Source organism: Euwallacea fornicatus, chromosome 2 (genome assembly GCF_040115645.1).
Source record: "Euwallacea fornicatus isolate EFF26 chromosome 2, ASM4011564v1, whole genome shotgun sequence".
NCBI classification, from domain to species: Eukaryota; Metazoa; Arthropoda; class Insecta; order Coleoptera; family Curculionidae; genus Euwallacea; species Euwallacea fornicatus.
Window position 1 is genome coordinate 6,814,252 of NC_089542.1, and position 20,876 is coordinate 6,835,127.

Sequence of the window (20,876 nt, forward strand, 5' to 3'; positions counted from 1 at the left end):
AGTTTCAAAACGATGACAGAATCAATGGAGAAAAAAGTTCCTTCGTCAATTCTTTCATTCCTCAATATGCAACTAATTGAAGCAACTTAAGATTAACGTCTTCTTTCAAGCATTTCTCAGGTTGTAGGTCCCTATCTTTACTCTTGCGAATAATTCGCGAATCCGCCACGGCTACCGGTTTTAAGACATCAAAGGCAGTGAATTAAAGTATCAAAATAAAATGTATAAAGTAATCTGATGAATCTTATTGCCTGTTTGCGTGCACCCTGCTGCTCGGCTCTGAAAGCCACCGTTTTATCAATCTGATGAATTAATTCGGAAAATCTCGTTTTACATCTGATTCGCAGAGACGTGGGTGGACTTGGATCATGGAGATGGTTTGGATGAGGTTGCCCTGAAAGATTAATTGTGTGGTTGTTTCATTGTGAGGCTCACTAGGGTGGCAATTTTGAGGGTGAGATGCGAAATTGCAGTACGACCGGTGCAGAAGAGAAAAAATGGAGAACATGGGGGAGCATTATCAGTTATTAATAATAATCTATTAATTGGAAAAGCGACAAGCTTGAAGGAAAACCATCAAAATCGTGAAACATGTACATACATAGATGCATACGTCATTAAAATTATTACTACGATACAGTGTGGACATAAAGTATAGAAGATATTAATTAAAATCGAAAGAGTTGAAAGAAAAAAAATGCTTCGTCACATCAACCTTAATTTAGAAATATAAATATAATATAATAAAAATATTTGTCATGACGTCATTAATCTCGTAGATATGACGTCATACCCTTTTTTTTATTGCAATCCAAATTTTTGAAATTTTCATTTGCAAGATTTATCAATTCTGCATACAGAATGATTAAATTTCAAATAGGTGGCATAACAATTTTTTTCAGGAAAAAAATTCTACAATACATTCCAACAAATTGTGTGGCCGGGTCCCACATATCTCTATAACCGATGACTATGAGGATATCGATTATTTAGGTTTCATTTAAACACACAACATTTTAGTTTGCGATACTATCAAGATACTGTAATTATCGTCTCCAACCATCAGACTTGAAATGTATCACGATAATACCGCAAAACAAACTTGTTTACTCTGTTAGAAAAAAAATCGAAATATAAACGAGCAAAATACCGATACGCCTACACGTTTAAATAGAAGTTCTTTGTTGAAGTGGATAATAGAATTTTTTTTCGAAAAAACATTTTTTTCTAGTTCATTTGAAATTTAATCGTTCAAATGACAATATGACAAAATGGTGTTGCAATTTAAAAAAAATAGCGCATGACATCGTATTCACAACATTAATGACGTCACGAGGATTTTTTTATATAAAAAGTTGCGCATTTATAAAATAAGCTTAACGTGACCGAGCATTTTTTTTCTTTAATCTACATGAATTCTATTTAATATGTTCCATTCTTTATGTCCACACCGTAGAACATTCGTGGCTTGAAGCGCCTTTTTTACTCGAACGTCGACATTCGATAATAACTTAGTGACTTCCCAATAATACAATAATCCAATATGGACCAATAGGACCCCCATAACATCCACATCTCAATCAGCAAAAGGCGTCAAAGCAATTAAACTAAACATTTAGCTTACGTTTTCTTTGCCCTATCAACAGTCATATAACGATCTTGTTCGGCTCTTAAAATGGGTTAATGGATAGTGAAGAGAAATAAACAAATAATTCGTCCAAAGAGAAAATAAAAATGTTTGTTTTGAAGACTTCTCGATGATTATGCGCGTTCGGGTAAGGATTAATAAAGATATTGACACGCTAACGATCCAATGGACTTGACTATTAAAAAGCCTCGTTGAAGATAATTGATGAGGCTGTTTAACCTTATTACTGGCAATTGAAGCAGGAGGCTCTATCTTGACCGATGGCCCTGTTCCGTCTGAGTGAAATCCATTAATAATTCACATTCTTCAATAATAATTAATCTAAGAGGGAAAACCGCAAAGACTGTCAAACCTATATCGCTAATAACCATTTGCACCAATGGACATTGGAGAATGTATGACCTAATAGGTTCATAAACGCCTTCTTAGGTTTCATTAAGACTATCATGTCGGCACATTTATGTACGCGCATCTTAATGGAAGCAATTAATTTATGATTTAAGAGGTTGGAAAGAGGTAAAAGTCGGAATTTGTAGCTTGTGCCGGGGAATACACCTTCTTGTAAAAGTTATTGTCAGGAGGTCCTTTTCTCGACAGAAATCCTGATTGGATCAGGCTGTAATTACGAAAGTGGATCGGAGATAAACGGCCGAGCTGGGGCGAGCTTCAATAGAATTTAACGAAAATGGTCGGATTAGCAAGTAGTACAAGAGCATTTGTTCCATATAAGATAAGGCTAAAGGGTGTTTATACACCTTTCAATCAATAAAATATAATTGAAGCTATACTTAAATACTTGAAACTAGGAGCGGCTTCCGGAATTTGAACAAGACGTTCCCGAAAAATATCGCAGAATTGGGAAAAACGAAAGAAAAAAAAATTACAAGCGATTCTAAAAGGGCTAAAAAACCAATGTGAAAATTCATGTTTCTGATATTTCCGCTACATAACTGTTGCAGGAATGACCCAGATAGTAACTACTAAGAATATTGGAGAGCTAGAAAACTTCTGACTACTTTGCAAATACGGGTCTATTGTAACAGACTGAGAAGTCTTATAAAATTCAAAATAAGTCACAATATAAATGGCGCAAATGTTTCTAAGAACTTTCAGCATTATCAACTACTTCAATTGTCTTCTATTTTGCTAAAGAGAAATGAAGAAGAAAAGGGTGAATTTAATTTTCTCAAGTGTCAGAAATTTAATTCAATATAAGATAGGCAATATTTGTAGAATAAAATCACTTAGAAGGAGAGGCGAGGCAAGACGGTTAATTAATATTAGCATTAACATTAGAGAATAAGACAAAATGAATCTCCTAGGAATAATGAACAGAATACATAAGTAAAGTTTGAGACAAAATACTAGATTCATTTGGAATTTTTAGCAGTGAACCTTTTCGAAAAACCGATAGTCATAAATAAAAACATTTTCTCTAGAATCCGAATACTTTGAAAGAAGACCTTTGCGCAAGTCTGTGTCAAAAGGAAAATTAACACGAGCGCAAGTAATACTGAAAATACGGAAAGGTAGGTGATTCGATAATCCTAAAGTGAAGCTAACAATACATTCAACATGAGAAGCTCCGCTTTAGATGGAAATGTTTATTCGTGAAAATGATAGATTTTCGGTCGTAGGACTTACCAGCACTGTGGCAATCAATTACGACCATATGGCGAAAATCGACCACGTGGTAGGTGTATTTTTCGCAAGGAAAACATGTAAGTTAACCTGACGAGAAGCTTATATGACAAGCCTATATATATATTAAATAAAATCACAGCAACGGAAAAAACGTTGGATCTTGGATGTGTTCATGAAACGGAAAGTCCTGACAACAAAAGAATCTTGTAAGAAAGAGAACTAAGAGGAACGACACAAATAATTAGAAACATATCAAGTTATAAAAAGCGGCGAAAACTATTAGGGAAAAAATGATTGAAGGATTAGTGAGTAGAATCTTGACATGTAATCTTATGTTAATGTTATAATATTAATATGCAATCCACACAACCCTAAAAAAATTCGTTCTCCATCAATATAAAACATTAATTGATACATTTTCATGATGCCCTTTATGTAGTCTCTCAACGTTAGATTAATGGTTTAAATTCTGTAGGATGCTTACTGCTGGACATTATAATTTTCAAGAGATAAGCTCCAGGACTATGGCAGTATTTTTCGTGAAAGGGCAGACTTCAAAGTGCTAAACATTTCACTGCGGATCTAATTATCCGGAAAAGCCCTTTGTGAGCGGAGAAATTGTTTTCGGCAACGGCTAATTTTGGCCAAATGACCTGTTGAAAAGGAGAGCATTATTTTAAAATGGCCGATGTTTCGAAGAACACTCGTTAAACAGAGCAATAACTCCGACATTAATTTGAAACAAGTTTAAATTACCGACGTATTTGCGTTATCGGGGGACTTTTGCCGGATTTGGTTGCAAATGCAAAATAAATTAGGAGATATTCACTTCTTTGTTGTTTTTCACCATCCGAAGCGATACAAAGCAAACGAAAAACGAGCAATATCATTAATTGCCAAGCTGCCATTAAAGGACCCGCAGGGTGTACTTTCCATCATCTCCCGAAACTAATGACTCGCATTCGGACCCCCATATTTTTTTCCTTTAAAATCGTGATGCAGCAGTTAAAACTCGATCTTCTCGTGGAGCGGGCCCTCTCGAAAAGGAATTAAAAAATCCTTTTCGGATTAATAAAGACATCAAAATATTTTAAGAGCCCGCCTAAAGTCGCGATAAATCATTGCAAGGCGCGTTTTGTATTGCAATTCGAAGAACCGACGTAAAAAAGTGTCCTGTCACTCGTTAATTCACCGCCTTTCGTTTTCCTACCCCAACTGGAGGGCTTTATGATGACGTGATGAAGCTCGAATGGTTTTTAAGTGGTTAAAATAGTCAATGAAGAGGGCTAGGTAAATTTCTAAGTATTCCGGAAAGTCACACTTGGCATCGCCGCAATTTTCACTTGTCGCGACACCTTTCTAATAGATGTGAGGCAGCTGCGAGAGATGCCAGGAACTCGCCAATGTTGTCAGACTTCGAAAATATTCTGCAATGATTGGCATTTTTTCAAGAAGAACTTTTTCCATTCTTTCACTTATCAAGAGACAAAAACTCATCAGATATTGATTTGTACACAGTCGAGAATATTTAGAATACAAATAATCTATCCCGAAGCGTGTCACTAGAACGTAAATAACTTGTTCTAAAGCGTTTTTTGTGACTCGCACCTTCGCAACTTCGGACCCCCAACAGAGGGGTTTCTTCATTGCAATCTAATGGGGTCAAGGAATGTGCATACATTCATTAAATATCAAAGAACGAAACATACAACGGAGGAGGCAAATTAAACTTTAAAAACCAAAAAATTCCACATTCGCAACGTTGCAACCGTTGCTTTTGTTCGTCATGCGATTCTAGCACTCTTTTCAAGAATATGACGTCAATGTCAGACCCGTGGGAGGATAGTCGAGGTTGCCAGACTGTGAAAAGTTAGTAAGAAATCAGAATTATTTTCTCGGACTCTCCCATTTAATAAGTTACTGAAACTTCTAAAAAATAGTTTTAAATGCTGGTGGGAACATTTAGACCACCAATAATTTGTTCGAAAGCGTCTTTTTACGACATTCTTATTCGAGTGATAAATTAGGAATAATTAATAAGCCCTTTGAAATGGCCGCTCGTAAACCGAAACATTTCGACTTTAATAAAGTTTGTCATCTAAAAAACGATTTAATTAAACGTTCGGGGAGATATTTTCAAATCGAATGCCCCCCGGTGACCTTAAAATTTATTTGTATTACCGTCTGTTCCGTACTTTAGCTGATTAGTTTTTAAATATCCGTCAAGCCCGAAGGGTGCTACCTACTTGGGATTTCTTACTTTACTGCCGAGTGCATTTGCACGAAAAACTGCCTCGTACGCATATAAATAAAAGCATTAAAATCCTGCGGGTCTGGGCTGAGAGTGCACTAATCTCAGGCAAGGAATGTAATTAGGAAAGGAAAGCAGGAAAACGAATTATGTACCTGGAGTGAAACGGCCTAATGGGCAGCTTTAAAGGCCTTATTTAGCGAAGCTGCCCACGCTCAACTAAATGAAATGCGTAAATTGAAATACTTTGGTGTCATGTGAGACAAACTGCCCAAACCAGATAGTTTACAGTTTATGTCGGCAAATCAAATGAATTGGAATATAATATATGTACGTCCAAAATGACGTTCCCCGGGGACACAATCGTATCTCCCTCAATGAATGTCCTTCGTAAGTGACTGATAGCTCCCTGTGCGCTCATGTTGACATAGAAACGCTATCATGGAGATTTCAATTATGCTATGTGACTGTATTGTTTTCGTTTACCGCGCTGTAATAGGGTGTAACTGTTTAGTTTGATGGAACATCCACGCTCCCTGGAGTCAGCTATTTCGGAAATTACATCGCCTGTCAGTGGAGCTTGATTTTGGGACCAGATAATAATATGGATATGCATTACTATATAAACATTCGACTCCATCAAGTTGCGAGATATTACAATAAGGAGGAAATTTACCCTGGACGGCCTGCGATAGGCCAGTATGCACGGAGTTAATTTTTGTAATTTAACAAGTTGCTGCGAGTTTGTTATGGAGGTTAGAAAAAAAGTTTTTTATATAAAAACTTGGCATATCGACGGATTTTTTGCGATGTGATATTAGAAAAAATGAATGAAGACCCGAACCGGAAAACGTCGGTCTGAGTTGAGTTTTTTTTTAATGAGATTCTCTATAGACAGTAGTGGTCAAAAGTAGATACACAAAGAGAATTTTTCAAGTAAATCGTGCATGTGTTAATTGATCTGTTTCCTATCCATCTGTGTTATCTGTCGCAAAAAAAGGTTATAACAAATAACAAATGAATGTTAATAAAGTTACTTTATTGTCAATAAAAAAATTATTTTTTGGCATTCACCTGGTTAAAAGTAGATAGACGTAGTGAAAACAGTTCAATTTACTTTAAATTCTTAAGATATCAGAAAAATACTAGTACAATTTGCATTTGGCTTATAATCTGTAACATGCCTCGTGGTGTAAAGGCTTTCACTGATTTAAAAGAGCGAATTGTCAAAGCTTTTAATGAGAGTGAATGGCAAGTGTAAATTGCCCGCATGTTCGGTGTTACAAAAGGCACTATTTGCGCTGTACCATAAAGATATCAAAGAACTTGATTAATTAACCCAAATCTGAAAACTGGACGACCGAACAAGCTACACAGAAAAGATATGAGGAAGATAAACGCTATTTAATACTAAAAATCTATTCGTGTCTGCGAAACTTCGATCTGAGCTGGAAGTTCAAAAACTATAAGACAAAGATTAGTCGAAAAGAAATTATTTCCACGTAGACCATCAAAAAACCCACCATTCAGTAAGGAAAATCGGAAGAACCCAATGGAATTTACTAGACAACATATTCATTGGTTCAAACGGGATTGGGAATGAGTTTGCTGGAGCGATGAATTCAAGTTAAATTTGTTCAATTCCGATGGCATTCAATACCTCAAACGTTCCACTGGTCGGCGATTAAACACTAAATACACCAGACCCACGGTTAAGCATGGAGGGGGATCGGTAATGATACGGGAGATGCTTCAGCGGTTTTGGTATTGGCCCGCAATATGAAATAAATGGAATCATGGACAGGTCTATGTGCAGAGACATACTTCAGAATTTTACGTTACCTTAAGTTTAAGACAATTTATCCTTAAGATTCTATTTACAACACTAAAACGGCAAAGATTCCCCAAAGTTAGTTCAACCATTTCTTGAAGGAGAAAAAGTATAAATTTTGAAGCGCTCGATCTACATTCCATAGAAAATCTGTCGCAGATTGTTGATCAAGGATTGAGAGATAAAATTTTTTAAATTCCGATCACCTGTTTACTGAAATTAAAGAAAAGTGGCAAAATATTGATCCAGTATTATTAAACAAATTGATTTAATCAGTGCCGAGTCAATGTCAGGCACTCACTGGCAATAATGGGTATTTTACCAAATATTAGTGCTTTGGAAAGGTTCCAATTGATTTTTGAAATCATTTGAAGGAAATTGTTATATTTTTATTTTCATTTTTAAATTGTCTATTTACTTTTGATTGGATGAATTCCAAAGATTTATTTTTTTATTGACAATAAAGTAACTTTATCCACATTTGTTTAGTATTTCTTATAATGTATTTTGCGACAAAATAACATACATTCATAAGAAATACATCGATTAACAAATGCATAATTTAATTAAAAAATTCTGTTTTTCTATTTATTTTTGGCTACTGCTGTACATATTAATGCATATTTACATTCCGACAATTTGCCCCTTTTCAAAAATATATAATATATCAAGGTTTGCTCCAATACTTTTCGATATATTTCAATCGAGAAGATGGGGTGCGCCTTTACGGCCCTATGACAGACAGATCAACAGATGCAGCCACAAACGATGGGTTAAAATGTGTTAAATCCTTAAAATAAAATAAAAACTTGTCAGCGTTAACACCACATTGACCTATGATTAAACCTATTTCCTCAAATTAGTGAAGTTGACAAAAAAAGAAACAAAAAAATCACAAATGTTCAATATGAACTCCAGTACTGTATATACACTTCATATAATATAATGTGTGTTAAGTTTCAAAATCGTATGTGTAATAAAATCAGAATTTTTTTCATTTGTAGTTTATGTGCACTGTTCATCTTTATCTCTTATTTTATTAAAATCTGCATTATTGTTATAGTTTTCAAGTAGCCTCATAAAAAACTATCCATCGGGGTTAGATCTGGGCTATTTGGAGGCCACACAATAGTTCTTGCTTTGGCTATCGAAACTTCATACCTCTTGTTTAAATAATTTCTTATTTCTATTACATTCTGCGGAGATGCTCCTTTAAGAGGATAGAGGAAGCTTGTATGGGGATAAAAAGGAGCGTAAATGGCCCGAACTGCATTAACATTCTTATTATTTTTGTAAACTATAAACGAACAACTTTGAAATTTTCCTCTTCGTTAAACATTACTTTATATTTTTTTGATAATTGAACAATTAGTAATAAATAAACTAATGTTACTTAAAAGTAACAAATAATACTTTCACGTCTTACTTTTTTTTGTTTCGCTTCTGACCACTCATTGCTGCTTGCGATATGCTTGGCCTAACAGCATGCCTCGTTTTTTTCCATACTTCATGTAAATTGAATATGGAAAACTACTGGAGCAAACCTTGACATATTATATATTTTTGAAACATAATCCATTAGCGAAACTAAAAAAAGCATCAATATATAGGAGATCCTATTAAAAAAAAAACTTTACTTCAGATTTTTTCGGGTTCAGATATTCATTTGTTTTTGCTAATATCATATCACAAAAATAAACGTTAATTTATAAAACTCTTATATAAACGACTTTTTCCTAGCTTCTACAATAAAGTCAGGGTAACTTGTCAAATTATAAAAATGAACTTTGTATTTACGTAGTAGATATTAGCCTTAATAGTGACAAATTAAATTTATTTGTAGTCCATCTAGTATACTGAGAGCTACGTGAATACACTCTTGGCATCTCTAATAAAACTTATTGAATTCAGAAGCGCAAGATGTTAAAGAAAAATAAAATAATAGAATTTCAGGAATTGAATTCTTCTTTAAACGTCTGTTACTAATATTTTAAATGGAATACCTCATATTTTTTTGGTATATAATCCACATTTTCCATTTTTGAGACTACTGTATAACATTTCTCTAATACTGAAGTCAATTTTACCTGAATCAGTTTTACCAATTCTTTACTTTTTTAATAACAGAAATTCAGAAAAGAAGTTGGTAAAGTAAGACTATAAATATATTTTTGTAAGAATTTAAACGAAGAATTACCTAAAGGGCTTCAACAATCCCTTCTCTAGAAAAACGTATTTCCCAAGAAAAAACAGTACTTGAAGTATATCAATTCAAGTAATTGAATAGTTCAAAAACAAATTGAAGCACCAATTTGTTATTGGATGGGTTTCCAAGAAAAGATACGTAATGATTTAAATTGTAGAGAATATAAATAAAATAGAGGGAAAATACTAGAAAGAGAAAAAGAAAATAATTAAGTGACAAATGGTGGGACAAAAAAAAACATAAAAAAGTTCCACTAAAAATATAAAAAATAAAATCAGAACCCCTTGAAGGTATCTTGAAATACTGTTTCAGGAGAGTGAGAAAATATCATGAAAAAATAATAAGAAAAAGAGATTAAATTCTCGCCAAAAGAATGAATAAATAGAAACAGACAGAGAATAGGTAGTTAAAGGTGGAAAACGTCGCCAAGTAAATCCAAGCACATAAACTGGAAAAGTAAAAGGAGGAAATGAAATCGCTTGGAGGAAGAGACAATTTCCAAGACCAAGATAAAGAAATGGATAATCAAGTAATGAGGAACACAAAAGCCTAAATAGACACGAAACTATTATAAATTTACTAGATTATATAAATCAGCTTGGAAAACTCAAAAGGAAACTTCCGATTCTTTACTACATATTTTTTAGTTCAAGGTCTAAAGTACAATTTTTATTCTGAGAAATTCTATATAATTTTTCCATTCGAATATTGCCTCTATTCGCATCCTACATAACAAAAAGCAACATATCGAATTACATCCTCATCCCGTAAAGTGCGTCGCATGTCCCCCCTTAAGAAGGACGACGATAACTTAAATTTCCCCCCTCGACGTCGTCGTCGTGTCCAAAGAGACATTTTTACATCTCTAAGAAGAAAATTTTAATAATACAAACCTTGATCGTTGGCGCGAACTACCCCCCAAAAAAGCACCATTATTAACGTCCCGAATGACAGACCAGGGGAGCGGAACGCCATGGTTACAGGGGGTGTCCCGGACAGCTACACTCTAAGGGGTGCGCTAGGCATCACTAGCGGCGACGTTCGCTTGTCTCCCTGTCACATGACTTGATACGGGGCCCTCGTTAACTGTTGATCTGGAAGAGAAGGAATTTTCAGCTTTCGGGTTAATGAGCTTGTGTTAAGCCTAAATTAAAGGGAACATCTGTTTATAATAAATGTAGATCTATAGGCTGATAAGAATTAGAAAATTCTCTTGCTCCCGGGGTGAGACGCTGACAGCCTTAAAGACCACATGGAGTTATGATTTATTCAGAACCCACTATCAATCTTCGTAACAACATATTTAGGGATGCATTTTTTCCTGTTCGAAATTTCTTCAGTCATTTATTTCGATGCCTCGGAATCTGCCACGTCAAGACCAGTGGGGTGACTCGACATTCCCCATCATTTAACCCAAAGCAAAATACACTTTACGACTCCTCGTATATCAAACCATTATGGCCTGGCTTTATTAAACAAACATCATTTTTACCTGATTTATTACCCACTTCTTGGCAGTAAAACTGTATTTAATAGAATCTCAATCGAAGTTTACATGTGTAATAACTCAGAGGCGCGCTTATAATTTTTCGAGGGGGGTATGAATATTAATGAAAATTTCCAACGCACAAACACGTCTTATTTGCAATTTGTAAACAAAATAGCGGTGCATTTGTCTCGTTGCTTTATCTTCGAAGAGGCGCACTAAAGCTGCCACCTTTTAAAGCTTCCTGCAGCCTCGTAATTTATAGTTACGTTATTATTTATATTTACAAAAGACTCTATTCATAACGCGGAAACATATCCACGTTTTTACGGTCTTGAAATGTGGGGGTTTACGGTACATAATTTGAATAAGTGCTCTACCCAGGTGGAATGTCATAGCTGCGGCAATAAAGTGGAGACAACTTCTTCACGATTTTAAGTCGAAACAAAAACGTATGATTAAGAAATTGAAACGTGTCATTGCCACCAACAAAAACCTCAGAAGCGTCAGAACTTTATTGTAATCCTATTTTTATGTTTATAAATAAAATTCCAAATCGTGATGGTCTTTTTCCCGGAATTCCAGGATTTTTTTTATGATCTAAAGATCTGGAAAAAATCAGAATTAGAATCTGAATTATTAGGGGCAATTCACGTCTGTTTACCACATCTTTCGATGATGAATGCGTGCTCCAAATCGCATGATTGGAACAGCGCTCTGGAAACTTCTTAATATATTTGAGACCGATGATCTGTAGCAAATAATTGCCGGCATTTCACATACATAATTCTGATGTTAGATGTGTGTCATGCCAGTGCATTCGCTGCACATGAAGAGGCCGGAAATAACTTTGAAAAATTTCGGGAGGTGATTCTAGAGATTAAAATGATTTAAAAAATCTTATAAACGTACGCCAAAAATGGCTTCTTAAAGATGCTAGGGTCCCTTAAAGGGGGAAACTTTAAAGGTGTTTTTTCGCAATAACTAATTAATCGATTTTGTGTTAATAATTGCAGATTTTAATCAGGGGCGTCACATGCAGAGGGTCCTCTAAGCTAATGTTGCTTTAACTTTTTTGTTAGCGACATTTCTTAATTTCTGAAATGAAATTACTCAATCGCAAATATTTTTAAGTACTAAAGTCTTCCTATTTCATCTCGTTAGTATAGACCAGAGAAATGTTTTTTTTTTTCGAATCGATGCACGATTACATGTATTACAATTGCGTTCCAGAGAAAACAGAGCTTAAATCTGAAAAACGATTGGTTCTCACTTTACAGTCGCGAAATCGAGAAAATAAATATCCAAGAAAATCCTATCTCAGAAGTTAAAACGGACACTAGAACACGGACTTTCTGAACCTCACTTATCCTGTCAACCTTATTACCTAAACTTAATAACGTTGGGAAGAACTTTTAACTTCAGAGCAGAGTTAAATACCATCAAATGAACCATCGGTGATGTAAAACAAAAAAGATTCAATCGCAATGAAAGATTTTCAACTACCGAAAAAATATGAGTCAATGTATTTTCATCACGATATAAGATGCCTCACTGTGCAGACCCTAAAGTTTAACATGTATTTATGAAATGAAATAAATATCTAAAGAACTGTACGAGTTGACGTGAAGAAAGATTTAAGATTGTGAAATTTTTAACCTTCACAGCAACTCGAAAATTAAGAATTTTCGAACCCATATTCATAACCTGAACTAATCTGAATTTTTTTTCTTGAATGACCATGAGAAACCTGAATTTTAAATCTCCCTGCCTACGCTGACTTATTACTTCCAACACGTCCCTTATGTGTTACGACTTCTTCATGTTAGTCACCTGCATTATGTCTAAATTTTAGCGATACTGTTTAATAGGCAATATATTGGACAGTGCACACATCAGTATCACTATGCAAATTTTCCATTGTCTCTTTACCTAGGCCCGATTTGAAAGTCAAATTGAGCGCCATAAGGTTCACGTTATTTTCATTCCGCGCCCCTCTAATGTCCCATTTTTGTCAGTAAACCAGAAGGTGTAGACGTGGAATTTACATAACTTCATAAACACATTTTTTTAATTTATGTTCACACCTCGTTAATGTGTAAACAATACCCGGCCTGCTGGCAATGTTTCACCTAATTTTGTCACGTTTTTTTTTCAACTGAAAAAAATCGTTTTATTGCTCGAGATAGCGCTCTATACAAGGTGTGCATTAAGTAGTTATACAAACTTTAAAAAGTGAATTTTTTACTGATTTTAAGATACAAAGTTCATATAAACATGGATCTGTATCGGCTTGGTTCTACAGGTACAGGGCTTAAAAAAACGCCTCCAAGATCACCAGACTTGAACCCTTTGGATTATTTTCAGTGGGGTCACTTGAAGTCCCTAGTTTACAAAACACCAGTCCAAAACGAAGAAAATCTAAGAAACAGGATACTTGAATCGTATGCCAGGTATATCCTAATTATTATGTCAATGATAAGGCGAATTGATGCGTGCATTGCAGTAGGCGGCAATTGTATTTTTTCAGCAATTATCGCAAATGTTATTATCTTATTTGTAAAAGTAGTTTAGTCTTAGTGATATAGCTGACAGTTTAAAGTTTGTGCAAATACCTTATAACCACCCTGTATATACAATTCTTCACAAAGCAAATGAGAAAGTATTTGCGATTGTTTTTAAGCTCGGTAAATAAACTGCGAAATGAGGTCTGATTTATTTTAATGCCCGCGATTGCAGTTATCGATGATTGAGGGAGGCTCTGTTTATGTCGGGAAAATTCCTTTGGGTGAACGTCCCATTTGAAATGGGAGGCCACCGGTGAAGCTGGCCATCTCCCCCCCGAAAAGTGGACATTTACATACGAAATTGTCTCGGAACCGGACGGATCGATTTATGCGGCCGACAGAGCTTAATGGCCATTAAAATCAATAAATCCACTGGAAACAACATTAATAATTGTCCGAAAGGAACCCTTTTGATCTTTTAAAGCAAATTCATGTAGCGATTTCAACTGGCGACGGCATTGTTTGATGCGACGACAAGAAATGAAAAAACGATAGCAGAAGTTAAACCAGAAAATTAAAGTTAACGCTTACATGAAAAACTGGCTCTTAGCCGATTCATAAATATTTATATTTCCGTTAACGGTCGGTGGTCAAGTGGCCAAGGTATCACTTAAAGCAAATCGATGTTTAAGGACTATTAAACGAGAGGAATCTTAAAAGCTTAGAACTTGACACCGCTAAAAGTCGTTTTATCTGCCGAGAGCTCTTTTAAACTGTTTTGAGAGCGGCCCTAGCCGAGGGCTCGACAATACAAACTTTTCCCCCTTCAAGCCCAGCCCTGTTTTCCAAACAGCTGAAAGTCGACTAATAAAAAGTTTACGATAAAACAGGGACCAACTAAAAATAACTCCATTATTTAACCGGAGCAATAAATACTTCCAATCGGTGTTATTTGGGCCCTTTGTAGCTGTGAGACAGTGCATGTGTGGGCACCATTTGGGCGATGTCGATGTGTTGGACGTTTCTTAAAGAGAAGAAGCTGTGGATGAGGTATCGGAAAAAATCGCGTTTAAGCAACGTCGGAGACACTAGAGCCTTCAAAAAGTTTTTTTTTTTATGAAACAAAAGCTTTACAAGAAAAACAATTAAAAATGGAAGAGCATTTGCGAAAGGAAGCAATTCGCAAAGTTGTCTCTTCTTGACTGAAACACTTCCGTTCAATGCTGTTAATAGCAATTGAGGATGAAACAATCAAGCTTCCTGCTCTGAATCTCTGAATTAGCCCCTAGGCTTGATTTGAAAGTATTCCTTCCTCAAGCATGATAATCTGCTCTAAATAAACTAAGACCACCTAAGACAATCCGGCAGGTCTGCAAGATATTCTGTACGTGTGTCTCACCCGATATTTCCATTAGTTAAGACTCTTCAGCGACCGGAAAAGAATCAAAAGTACGTTCCTTCGGTCAATAAAACTGACAAGGGTGCAGACTTATGTGAAGGGTATGTGATCTAGCGCAGTTTGTTTTAGTTCTTATTAGAGCCATTGTCGGTCTTCGTATTAAAGATGCGACCAATTTAAGTCGATATGGAGAGAAGAAAGAAGGGCGCCAATCGATCCACGACTGACTGTTATTGTAGGAATTGTTACGCATAATGTATTTAATAATAATTAATATACAGCAGACGCTCGATAACGTAAATATGGGATAACTAAAACTTGCGCTAATGTAAACACATACTTCGTTCTATAGCATCAAACGGAACACGCGATAATGTAAACAATGTATACGCTCGATGACGTAAACAACTTTTTGCGACGGTGAATCGCCGATTTATGTTGGGGATTCACCTTTGCAAGAAAGTACGACAAACCTGGCAAACCAAGCCAGTCGTAGATGGTGTTTAGAACACGTTTATACATACGTTATAACAACCAATACATTGCATGCGTTAATACATTTTTACGATCATGGCATCCATGTCGTATAAAAGAAAATGTTTAAAATTAAGTGAGAAAGTGAAAATTATAGAAGAAGTTTCATTAGGCGCTGGAGTAACACAATTAGCAAAAAAATATGGTGTATCAAAAGCAACAATTTGCAAAATTAAGCGCATGAAAAGACAACTTTTACAAAGAACGTGCAATACATTTGGAGGACCGGGAAATAGAAGAACTTTAAAAAATGCAAAGGCACCCAAAATGGAAAATTCTCTGTATAAGTGGTTTTTACAACAGCGGGAAAATCATGTTCCAATTAGTGGCGAAATACTTAAAGAGAGAGCTAAATTGTTAAATCAAAAACTGAAAGAAACTGAAAATTTCGTTGCTAGTGATGGCTGGCTGCAACGATTCAAAGGAAGATATGGAATTCGACTGTTATCTATATCTGGTGAAAAATTATCAGCACAACCATAATTAGTACAACCATTTAAAGAAAAATTGATAAAAATCATTAAAGAGTTAGATTTAAGAATGGAACAAATTTACAACGCAGATGAAAGTGGTCTTTATTGGAAAATGTTACCAGAGAAAACTTACGCTGCATCATATGAAAAATCTGCTCCGGGTATAAAAACAGAAAAACAACGAATAACGTTTTTGGCCTGTACTAATGCTAATGGTTCACACAAGATAAAACCATTGGTAATAGGAAAAGCACAAAATCCACGATCATTTAAAAATTTTAAAGTTCCTGTTGATTATGACTGTTCAAAAACCGCCTGGATGACTAGCGGTATATTCCTGAAATGGTTTCATAAGCGCTTTGTTCCTCAGGTATAACAATAAACAAACACAAATGATCTGTGCATAATTTAAAGATGTTTTTCAATTTGTAGGTAAAAAATTTCCTAAAAGAACAGAAGCTTCCAATAAAAGCGTTATTACTATTGGATAATGCACCATGTCATCCTCCAGAACAACAACTGAGGAGCAGAGATGGGTCAATTTTTGTTATGTACATGCCTCCTAACGTAACATCAATAATTCAACCAATGGACCAGAATATAATAAGACTAACAAAACTGTACTATCGAAAGTTTTTACTTTCATCTGTTTTGTCTAAGAATCCTCAAAACATATCTGATGCTTTAAAAAAAGTAACATTAAGAGAAGCTGTCACAGATTTACATATGGCCTGGAGTGAACTTAATCAGGAAACTATTGCAAAATGTTGGAATAAGCTGTTTAGTACCAATGATGAAGATAATGAAGAAGAGAATGTTCCCTTAAGTGTAATTAGAGAACGTTTGCTATCCAGCGTTGACTCTATTGTCAATAGTGCATCATTGGATGTTGTTAATTTATTGAAAGTAGTGAATCCTAACACTGTTTGTACCTCAGCTGATATTAATATTTGGAACGAGGACAAACTAACGAATGATGCTACTAAAGATGAGAACAGTGAGAATGATGAAGACGATTCCATTGAAGCAAAAAGTTTGGTGACTGATGCCCAAGCTGTACATATATTTAATGAAGCTTTAGATTGGGCTGAAAGAAAAGAAGTGTCATACGCGGATATTTTAGTTCTTCGTAAATTACGGGCTCAGGCATTGGAAGATAATGCTAATCGCAAATTTACGCAGACTAAAATTGCTGATTATTTTTCTTCTAATTAATAACTACTTATTACTACAATAAAAGAATATTTGTTAATTTTTTATAGGTATGTTAGTATTAAACGTTTCTTTCAATAAATCTTTGAATTTTTAAATTACGTTCGCTAATGGAAACATTTCGATAATGTGAACCACACTTGGTTTTAATTAGTTCACATTATCGAACGTCTGCTGTATAATTCTATTTAAAGGAGGAAGAACTAGCGCAAAACTAACATCTGAAATTAAAAAACAACTAGAAAAAAAAACAAATGGGAAATCTAAATTTGAAAATTTCTGGATCTTACAAGACTGCGATACATGAACGATTTAGCAGTATACTATTTGTACGCCCAACAAAAAAAATACTATCTTTTGACGTTCGTTTATTTTTTAAAATGTTGCTTACGCCATCGCTGGCGCAAAAGGGCCGATTTTTCAAAATTGAAGCATGGGTTAAGTGACACCTCAAATAAGAGGTTGAGTTGAGAGGTATTGAGTTCAAAATCTATCGATTGGTTTTTGAGAAAAACAGGTATAAATTTAGTGAAAAATGCGAAACGAGTTAGGTTAAATAGTACATAAACAATGAAAAAATTTGTTCGCACAGCATGCAAATAGTAGAAGTGAACGAAGTTATTTCTGATACTTGTTTGGGCTTAAAACATTACGATACACTAATAACTTGTACATTAAGCTCTATAAGAGTCATTACAATTTGTAAAAAACACGTATTTTAATCCCGTAGAAGAAGGCGCATATGAAATTGAATTTAGTTAAAAATCAACAACAGAAATGCTAAAAATACTAGGAAAAAACTACTAGATTTTATAATTTGGTGCTGTAAAGGTTCACCAAATTGAAAAAAAAATTACTTAAGGACCTCACGAGCGTTGGCACACCAAGTGCAGTTTCAAGGAATCAATTAGAATTTAATTGTACTTCGGCTCTTAAGATTAGTTATCGTGAGGGTTGTACAAACTATTCGAAAAAATGATTCTTCAGACGAAATTACATCCTGACGTTAAATTTAAAGGCAACTAGTTTTATTTCCAAACTAACACGAAAGATAAATTCCATTTTAACATTCCTGTTTATCTAAGTGGCAGTTTAAAGAAAGAAAAAAAGAACGTTTACTACATTAAAACGCACTTAACAGTACCGAAGGTCTAAACGTTTCAGCTGGGTAGTTCCTGTGTTTAGTCCAGGGCTGCATTTAGTATATTTTACCTTCTGCAACTGTGACGTTCTTGAAGATTTCGTCTAATTAGTCAAATCGTATTGGACATTCATATTTTGAAACATTTTGATCTTAATTTCGCGCAGATTTTGATTTGACAACGAATCATAATCCCAAAATTTTGGGTAATCCTGACACCGCAACAAGCTCGTCTTCTATTTACAGACACGTTCATAAAATTGAGGCGACAAAACCTCTATATCCCCATAGCGTTTTATTAGAGACAAACTTTTATGTTGGCGATAATTGAGTGAAAATGACCATCTACGAAGGAATAAAAAAAGCTGCAGATATTTTGACAAATTCCAGGTCAGGCTTTGATAGAGCTGGCCTGGATAATCAATTAGTGACCGTTTTGCAATAAAACGCTTTCATAATGACCGGTCATAAACGGAACGATCCGTGTCTGGGATGTGTTATTATTTTAATTGCGAACCTACGTTCTTATGGGACAAGTCTTATAGCCTTGTTTAAGATATTTGTGTTGCAATTATTTTTAATAACTTTTAAAGGCATTTTAGACGATGCGCGGTCGTGTAATTACACTGATTGACAATTACCCGTATTTAAGTTCAATTATCCCGATGGGAGCGAAATTCAGCGTACAGTAACCTGAAATGTCATCAAAGTGTAACGTTACCATTAGCAAACAAAGCTGTACCGCGATGGCAGGAGGAATTTAGTAATTGCACGAGCAAACTGCGCACTTCTGATTTGTAATTTACTAATTATTGTCAATTGTTACATTAAAGATGGTTGCAACATCTGCATAAAGACCATGCCAAGCACGGAGCTTTGTTGTTCGCCACATTTAGCACGGAAAGTTCCTGATGAACGTCGATGTAGCGAATTTGCTAAATTTGAACGATGGTTCAAAATAACTCTTGGTCTTGGTGCCCCTCGTATGAAGAAGCACAGCAGATTTCAAAGCCATTCATCTTGATGCCGACACGTCAGAAAAACAAACCTCATTGAAGTAGCAACATTACAGTTCAGCTCAATCGGATTTAAAAATTTTTCTCCTACTTGGATCGTCCTTTATTGCCACTAGACCGAGGCGTCTAATACTAAAAACGGAATCCACTACACGAGCTACAATAAACGCTAATGCCCTTAAAGGGAAAATAAAATGTCCTTTAGATCATTAAACTCGCGACTTATCTGTTCCAGTACGATTCTCCAGTGTTAAATAAAATTAAATCAATTTACGTTCAGCGATTAAATTGAGCGATCACGTTTACGGGGATGCTTTTAATGAAATTACGTTTTAGTTGATGATGCTAATGAAACATTAAAAAAGAGGTTGTCGAACAAAATGAGAGCGCAAAATGAATTAATAATGAACGGGTTGCGTGGAAACTGGACATTAAAGGACGTCAGAGCATCGGCATGGAACCTTAGCATAATAAATAAAAATTTGCATATAAAAATATACATAGTAATTGTAAATCATCTATTGTATCGAAAGAGTGAGCGAATACAAAGCACCCAAAGTACTGATTATTTATGTAAACCCGGTCGTTTTCATTGTAGTGGATCGATTTATTGATCCACTAAAATGGTAATTCTTGACCTTATGTAATGCTAGGGGGCGTAAAATTGTATAGGCTTTCTTGGTACCACCAGGCAAAAGCCTTATGCAGGGATTTTACAATAATTAAGTGTCACATTAATAATGAATTGTTAATGAATTTAATAAACGAGGTATTGTTTACAGTGACAGAAATAATTAATATTGTCCTATGAGCTTGCTTACATGAGTAAGACATCTAGGGTTATCTTGAAAGCTTGGATCAACTTAATTTAATATCGAAACAACGGGATTTTTTTAAAACAATTTTCCGCCTGTGTATGTGTGTGTCCCAATGAAAGCACCAACTAAAACTAAAATTATAAAAAAGTCGCATAATGGATAAATAAATTGTTGCAGCTAGATAATGACCGAGATATCGCTGATTTATTGTTCATATCTGTTACACTTACTTTCTCCCGATGACCGTTTTTATGCGATAATTGGTCGTTATTTTTAATTGAAATTGCAAAAACAACGATTTATAAATGGGTTTCATGCCTCTGCTTTAATTACGGGTACATTTTTTTCGTAATCAATGCGAGAGGAAGAGTGATTCTGTAATTAGACGTCTTGAAGATATAGCAATAAACAATAAACAATCATACAAGAGTTCATAACAGCGGGATTAACAACAGATTTAGGTCAGTGGATACCCGACTTTACGCTTTCACGGTAACACTAAGAGATGATTCAATGGTCAATTGTTCCAAAAGGGGAGAGGGAGTCCCACTATTTGTGTTTGCTATTTTGGAATCATATAGCTGAAGATACTTAAAGACTATTCTTCAAACTCTGCCATTTACCACTAAATTGACCTGTATTAAGTTACATTATAAAGTTTTTACGTACTTGTTCACTGGTCGAATACAACGTGCCGGACTGTAAAGTCA

The 20,876-nt window shown here is 35.0% G+C and overlaps 2 protein-coding genes across 7 annotated transcripts in view; one reads left to right on the forward strand and one right to left on the reverse strand.

The window, feature by feature from the left end:
- Positions 1–20,876, reverse strand: part of LOC136348342 (netrin receptor UNC5B-like) — a 256,866-nt gene that overhangs the window by 179,433 nt on the left and 56,557 nt on the right. For 5 of the 6 annotated variants that reach the window (XM_066299091.1, XM_066299130.1, XM_066299081.1 and 2 more), the window contains one exon: positions 10,474–10,674. In XM_066299091.1, the coding sequence (XP_066155188.1) occupies positions 10,474–10,555 (82 nt within the window). In that variant the 5' untranslated portion in view covers positions 10,556–10,674. Of the gene's footprint in view, positions 1–10,473; positions 10,675–20,169; positions 20,262–20,876 lie in introns of those variants that run through there. The other variant, XM_066299121.1, reaches the window with a different exon arrangement.
- On the forward strand, positions 15,265–17,238 carry LOC136347095 (jerky protein homolog-like). Its single transcript, XM_066296781.1, has 2 exons — positions 15,265–16,349; positions 16,412–17,238. The coding sequence occupies exons 1-2, from the start codon at positions 16,047–16,049 to the stop codon at positions 17,192–17,194; spliced, it is 1,086 nt and encodes a 361-aa protein (XP_066152878.1). The 5' UTR covers positions 15,265–16,046; the 3' UTR covers positions 17,195–17,238.

Excerpts from the sequence above, each read along its gene's own strand:
- LOC136347095 (XM_066296781.1), top strand. The coding sequence starts at position 16,047 with ATGGAACAAATTTACAACGCAGATGAAAGTGGTCTTTATTGGAAAATG. Across the intron at positions 16,350-16,411 it reads ATAAGCGCTTTGTTCCTCAG|GTAAAAAATTTCCTAAAAGA; the intron begins GTATAACAATAA and ends TTCAATTTGTAG.